The sequence below is a fragment of the Asparagus officinalis genome, chromosome 1 (genome assembly GCF_001876935.1).
Source record: "Asparagus officinalis chromosome 1, Aspof.V1, whole genome shotgun sequence".
Lineage (NCBI taxonomy): Eukaryota > Viridiplantae > Streptophyta > Magnoliopsida > Asparagales > Asparagaceae > Asparagus > Asparagus officinalis.
The window spans coordinates 26,979,889-26,987,256 of NC_033794.1; the positions used below are offsets into that span (position 1 = coordinate 26,979,889).

Below are 7,368 nucleotides of genomic sequence, written 5' to 3' on the forward strand. Positions count from 1 at the left end.
GTTGTCCTTATAAGCACAAGGGCCGACATGTAGTAAGATCGCAATGGCCGACTCAGCTCTTAACCAATATCCAGGATCGTTCCCAGAATACTAGGCGATCGCTTTAGAACTAAAGTGCCGCTCATCTTGATTAGCACACAATATTCGCACAAGAATCGAGACAATGGCTGCACAAGATCCTCTCTGACATCTGCAACATCACATCAGAAGAAACTCTTCAGCAACCCCTCATAAATGCACCTCAGGACCTGACCAGTGACAATCCTATTTCACTCGAACTCGTCTACGTCAAGTTCGAGCGAAAGGGGCTAATATTAAGTCAATAATCAACCCTCAGTGCTAATCATCTCCTTAGAGTCGACACATGTCTAATATTAACACTAATCATCAAATCAGCTTGCCCTAGCCAGGATGACTCGGATAGCATGGGCACTCATCCCTTCCGAGTAAGGTCGAGTCAAGATAAGCTCTTACTCGACCTCATCACTTGACCCAACCTTGCTCACATAACTCAAGGCTAGGTCAAAAACTTGCAAGGTCGACAAAAAAAAACGAAACTTATCGTCCCATTAGCAAAGCCTATTCTAGAGGTGATTAGTCATTGAACTCCGCGTCAACAGCTGGGCATCATCACGACATCTCATAACACGAGTGTCCATGATTCATCACCTATCATTAGTATCATGCCCTCTCAATCACCATCACATCAAACTTAATGGTGACTCATCTCACCTACAATCGACAACTATAAGCTATATGCGGATTCAGCTGTCTGCCTGGACTCGGCCAGAGTTATGCATGTGTCCCCTCTAAGCTGAGTATATATATGCCCATTGCCTACTAGCGCTAGGAGAGGGGAGGGGGGGGAGGCTACAGGTAAGCCATTTCTGGCTAAGTAGGGTAACCTACTGACTATTACAAACTCCACACACTCACACATAGAACTTACTCGATTAATTGATTCCTCACTCAAGCTCTATACTGACTTGATTATCGGAGGAATTACCGAAGAATCCAACTCCGGTCCTCTAACATGCTTATAGTTTTGTAACTCTCTTATCCTAATAGGTGATCGGCTATCAAAAGGAGATGAGGGGACCTCTACATCATCCATATCGACCCTGCTCATTCGAGATTATTCTCTAATCCCACTGTTGAGTCTCAAGACATCAACAGTTATGTTTATTAACAAAGGAAAATGATATCTATACTTAACAATCCTTTGTACGCAACACAATTCTCTTTTGTATAAAGTGAGTAATTTCCACAATTGAATGTGTATCTTGTTCATGATTTGGTAAAAACCAGAATTGAAGTTACTCAAGAATGTGTGTGTGTGTGTATAATATACTAACTTAGTTGTCATGTATCATTTTTATCAGAAAAATTAATGGCATAACATTAATCCTACAGAATCATAACTAGGTTTCTGTTTGTTATGATAATAATAATAATAATAATAATAATAATAATAATAATAATAATAATAATAATATCTACTTGGATACTAAGGGCCTATTTGGCAACCTGACAGAAATTAGACCAATCTAATTTTATTTTTTAACCAGACCAGAATTGAACTAGGCAGAGAGTGATTCAATTCTAGGCTAGTTAAAAGGTTAAAAAGATAAAATAAGTTGGACCAGTTCCGGCCTAACTTTTTTCAAACGGAAAACTATATTAAAACTAGACAAAGATTTAAATTGGTCTAATTTTAGGATGTGTTTGATAACTTTAAAAAAAAGAGTAAGCCAAGTCTAGTTTTCTTCTAGCTAGGTCAAAGTTCATCCAAATAGATTGTGGTTAAAAAAGACTAATTTAAAGCCTAAATTTTAAATTGAAGAGAACTACTTTAACTATGGCCCCATTATTGCCAAACTAAAACCTAACTTTTAGATTAAAATTGTACCAATTAAAACTAGTTTTGTGAAGTTGATAAACATACTCTTAGAGTTTAGTGACTTGCTTGTTGAAGAGGACGTTAATTTATTTAAGAGATTAATGAGTGTTCTATGTTAAGGATGAGATTTTCCTCCTTGACACCTATGTGTCACAATCCCACCAACTCACACACTCTCTCCTCTATTTTATGAGGATAGTAAAGATTGTATCACATAGACGTTAATGAGGAAAACCTCCTTCTTGACGAGGATACCTATTAATCTCTTTATTTAACCATCTTCTTTTGGGTCTGTTGATAATCGATACTTTTCTTCTGACGTCACCGGCTCCTTTATGTTGTGCCCACTGTCTTCACTACGCGAGTTGTCTACATCTTGTGGACCCCGTTTTACACCTAATCACACCTTGGTGTTTACGTTCCGTGCGGAAAGTATGTATAAGGGTTATTTAGATATTCCTTCAAATGTTCAGTAATTTCATATTAGACACCAACATCTTTGAAATTGCTAATAGGTTCCTCAAGTCCTAACAGGTCCTGAGTTTTGATCACTCAATGAAAAATATCCCTCATTTTATGTAGAGATGTTAAATGGGTGGGTATGGGTTTAAATGGGCGGGCCATAAATGGGCGGGCATGTTTTGCCCATTTACCCATTTATGGCCCATTTAACATTATTTAAATGGGCGGGTTTTTGCCCGCCCATTTAATAAACGGGTCGCCCATTTGCCCATTTAACTATAGTACATATATATGTATAATATTTTTGGGGTGTTTTATGTAAACATTTAGGGGTTTTTTTTTTAAACTATTGTGGGCTTTTTGCAAACTTTTTGGGAGCTTTTTGCAAACTTGTTGGGGCTTTTGATAAAATACTAACAAAGATAGGAACATAAACAAAGATAAACAAATGCAGACAAATTCATGATTGAACCATTTACAAGCCTGGATAAAAGTACAAACCTCACACATTTGCAAAATTAACCTCAAATTTCCAAACCAAAAACCAAAAGATCAATAACAACAAAATTGCGAGTATATTTAAATGAATTAAGATAGAAAACACAAGGTATGCAAGGATCTGTATAAGATCAATAACTTGATATAAACGCCATCATAACTATCAGCAACACGATCACGATTAGTAAGGACAATCTACTTAATTACTTGATAAACTAGAAGAGTAGTAAGTTCGTCTATAAACAAAATAGTAGCACAACCATAGTCTACTTATTTCCCATCTTTCAAATGTTCAGGCATGAACAGTATAAACATATTACAGAATCAACACCAGGAAACAAAGATCAAAAGGGAGGGATTTTACGAGAAAGTAAATCTTAGCCCCCAAATTGACAATGCTGCGACTGACAATAATCACAACGCAAGGAAACAGTATAAACATATTACAGAATCAACCAAAATCAACCAAAATCACAGCTTCAGCAGCAGCAGCAACAACTGCTTCGGCAGCAGCAGCTTCAGCAACTTCAGCAGCAGCAACAACAACAGCAACAACAGCAACAACAGCTTCAGCAGCAGCGCTTGCTTTCTCGTCAGAATTCGTCTGTGCCATTTATTGAACAAATTCAAGGTTCTCTGCAGCATCAACAGTCAGTTAACCAGTATATGCCAGAGTTGGAGCAATTTTTGAAACTTCAGTTAGAGGAGCAACATCATCTTCAACAGCTTCAAACCTGGCCCAGTTTCAAGCAATTGCCAAACACACCCTAAACAATCAAATAAGTTTCCTTTGTGTCTGATTTGTTGATAAAGTGTGAAGCAACGAAAAGAAAAATTAGTTTCAGATCCCTTTTGAATTGACTTACCTGAATTTAGTTATCCATTTAATATTTGCAAATATATAGGTTCAGTAGAAAAATGATGCTCACACAGGCACTCATCTGCCCACTTCACTTGTTAAGAAGACACGAGGAATAAAATTTGCAAGGATATGCATAGAAAAAAGAACAGAAAAACAAGGAAGGATTACCAATATGATGCAGTGTTCACAACAGAAGTTAACAAGATGCAAAGTTGCAAACAAAATGCCATTGAGCTCAAGAACAATGAAAGTTAGCAAGATGCCATTGCAAGTAACCCAAAATGCCTTTGAACCATGAGGACATCCATGAACAATCCCATCTTCTTTTCAATGACAATACCATGTCAGGATAAAGGAGAACATTTACATAGATAGCAGCAGTCAGGATAAAGGAGAACATTTACATAGATAGCAGCAGTCAGCAGTTATGAATGTGAAAGCAGGAAAACAACTCAAACAGCCAACCCCAAAGATTTGTAGAAGGACTTCAAGAGAGTGTTGACAATTACAGCATGGGTGGCTCTGGCTTCGAGAGGCGGTTGAGGCTGTTGAGCACCAGACTTAGAAAGTGATAACAAAGATGTGAGACAATTTGAAAAAAAGATAAGCATCTAGCAATACAGAATACGAATTATATATGCAAAAAGAATCAACATTTGTTGTTAGAATTAAAAAAGATGAAATGTGGCCGAGAAGTTCTTTCAGTATAAAATGTAGATGAGAAGCAACAGAATTACCTTAATGTAAAGCTCATGAACCTCTTGGAAAAAACTTTTTATCCCATCCTCATTACGTGAATCATGAAGCAGCATCAATCTAGTGTGTGGATAGAACTGGTTAAGGAAGACAAAGTATTTACACAGTGCTGGACTATACAAAGAAATTATGATGGTCAACATGTTACTAAATGAGAAAACAGGTTAATCAGAATTGTTAACATGTTCCAACATAAACAAGGCACTTTTATAGAATACAATACAATAATAAAATTAGCAAGTAGCCCATACTGCAAAGAGTATTTGCCATTTAGCTTTCAAAAAAGAATACCTCATTTTCCAACAATCATGTTATTTTATTTACTTCTACAAAAAAAGGCAGAAGTTAACTTTATCACTACTTTGAGAGCTACTGCTCATTTCCTATCCAAAAGATACAAGAATATGTTAGTGTGTTCATCTCCATAAAACTTAAACACCCAAAAAAACTGTTATATAATAAGTTAAGCAGGTATTATCAGCCAAGTCATTTATCCATCAAAAAACAACTGCAACAATAATTTATTTGATAGGATATGACCAGCAGTTACATACACAGACACCACCAAGTCATTGAACCTGTCAATGGCCTTCAAAAACCTGCATGTATCACAGAGATTAAATAAAGCCAAAAAAATACTAATACAGAACAATCAACAAAGACATTGCAGCATACATTATCTATTTTTTATCTGCATGAAACTAATACAAAATATATGTGTAACAATACTGCACTGACACTGTAAGCCTAAGACAAAAAGACTCACATGGCACTTGTTGTCCATGCAAGGTCCTGAACAATATCTAAAGCAGCATGCAAAATAAATTGGTGCTGATGAGCTGCTTCTTCTTTCTGTCACAAAACATCACTAAATAGTGAATAAAACTGTAAGAAACCATGATTAAACAAATATGAAACAGACATTTCCATGAAAATTGTTAAGGAGCACAATTACTAATGGTCAAGGTTGTGGGCATATTTATAGGTCTTTTTATACAGGAATACCACATTTGCATAGGATTATCTTACAGATCCTTCATCGACAGAACCACCAACAATAATTTTTTTAGAAATAAACATATTCTAATTCAAAGACATATAATTGGAACTGCTAATATCGTGTTCTGTACATCTGCAATTCGCATCACTAACACCTCACTGGTTTTTTTTCCTCGAAAATTCAGATTCTTACTGAATATATTCTGCAATGTCAGTTTCTCTTGCATCCTCTTACAGTCATACACTTCGCCTATTTTCTGTCTATATATGTAAAATCATAATTCTGTTTCACCAATAAATCTTCATTAAACAAGTGCATGAGTATAGCTTGTACCCTGCTCATATTATGATATTAAAGGCCTGTAAGCCTCATGTTTGGCCTTACAGAAGAAAGTAACTAGTTTGAGCAAGCCAGCAAGGTTCTCTCACTAGTCCTTTCTGCTCAAAAGGAGAAGAGACATGACTGAAAGGTGCAAACCCAAATTATACGGAACATATTGAGAGCCAAGGAAAGTATGTTGGAACTGTAAATATCAAGATCTATGGAAAAATGAGTGAGGATTCTATTTTACAATTTGCTAAGACTTAAATGATAATAAATCACCTTCAGAACATCATGCTATTACAACTTACAAGAGAGTTGAATTTCACCCTATTTATTTCAATGGTCTTGCACTTGATAAAGAAGATAAAGAAATATACATTTAACTCCCAAGTGTTGGCGAAAGAAAGAAAGAAAACTTCCAAAAGAAGGATAACTCAAAGAATGACAGAGGTGTACATATTCTAATTAATTAACCTGATAAACGTTCAATTCATGAGGAAGTCGAACATCCATGGGTGGGTACGTTGGCCAGTATCTGATAAACGTTCCAATTGTTGTGCTTTGCTATCTATTGGGAGTGGTTAGGCCTTGGTAATCTTAAAATTACTACTAATTGTTGGTAAAATTACTAATTCATATTCATGGATTCATATTGAACCATTCTAACTAGTAACTGTACTAAATTTTAGGGGATTTAGGTTAAGTTTTATATAACAAAATAAAATCTATTTCATAAGAAAAAGAAACAAACTTTAGGGCTTTGAATTCAAGAGAAAGGGGTATAACAAATACAAATTTTGCTCACTTATTTCTCTCTATTGTGATTATGTATATGTAGCAGTAATCCCTTCTTAGATAAGCATAATCTAGAGCAGCCAAGTATATCCGACAAATGAACTATAAGATTTTAAACCCTTTATATTCTCATAAAGAGTTTTATTACAAACAAATGAACTATAAGATTCAGCCTAAATTACAAACAATCAGTAATGCACATAGATTAGGAGGGTAAATTTGCAAATCGGTGGATTTGGATGGAATATACGCAAATAACATAATTTATAATCCAGTAATAATCAACTACAAGAATTTCTTTTTTACGAAAAAATTTATACAATTGAACGATACTTATACGGAATCCAACTCTAACTACTAAATAAACAAGAATTGATCTTGAACATCAATAAAGGATCAATGAAACCCTAACTACATGATAAAGCTTAAAAATCACGATTTCTATGGCAACAAACAAATCCGAACCCTAAAGAATCGCAAACAAACAGATTCAAGACTAATTCAGAACAAGATCATCTCAAATTCATCAAAAAACACAGATTTGAGGAAAGAGAAGGAGAGAAGAAAGGGATCTAGGCGATTACAGCGTCTCCATCCTTGTCGAACAAGCTGAAGGCCTCCTTGAACTCCGAGATCTGATCTTCCGTCAGCTGATCCGCCATTGAGAGTACTGAGATCGATTGATCGAACAAAAGAGAGATCGAAAAAGAGAAGAGAAGTCGAAAACTTATCGTCAGCGACCGAAAGAAATGAGAAGACCGTCAGGCTTCG

At 35.7% G+C, this 7,368-nt stretch overlaps 1 protein-coding gene across 2 annotated transcripts; it reads right to left on the bottom strand.

Moving 5' to 3' along the window:
• On the bottom strand, positions 3,000 to 7,368 carry LOC109821890 (trafficking protein particle complex subunit 2-like). 2 transcript variants are annotated; one of them, XM_020388057.1, is made up of 6 exons: positions 7,182 to 7,368; positions 5,245 to 5,330; positions 5,016 to 5,077; positions 4,460 to 4,545; positions 3,321 to 3,496; positions 3,000 to 3,183 (listed from the first exon to the last, which is right to left on the bottom strand). In XM_020388057.1, the coding sequence occupies exons 1-5, from the start codon at positions 7,257 to 7,259 to the stop codon at positions 3,332 to 3,334; spliced, it is 477 nt and encodes a 158-aa protein (XP_020243646.1). In that variant the 5' UTR covers positions 7,260 to 7,368; the 3' UTR covers positions 3,000 to 3,183; positions 3,321 to 3,331. The 2 variants fall into 2 exon arrangements, with proteins under 2 accessions (XP_020243646.1, XP_020243638.1); XM_020388049.1 differs by lacking the exon at positions 3,000 to 3,183 and having other exon boundaries at positions 3,192 to 3,496; positions 7,182 to 7,367.

What these genes read in the sequence shown, in the direction of transcription:
- LOC109821890 (XM_020388057.1), bottom strand. Translation starts at nt 7,259, where the DNA reads ATGGCGGATCAGCTGACGGAAGATCAGATCTCGGAGTTCAAGGAGGCC. An exon ending in TCGACAAGGATGGAGACGCT is followed by an intron (nt 5,331 to 7,181) that starts GTAATCGCCTAG and finishes GTTTTGTGACAG; the next exon opens with AAAGAAGAAGCAGCTCATCA. An exon ending in TGTGTATGTAACTGCTGGTC is followed by an intron (nt 4,546 to 5,015) that starts ATATCCTATCAA and finishes AGTTCTATCCAC; the next exon opens with ACACTAGATTGATGCTGCTT.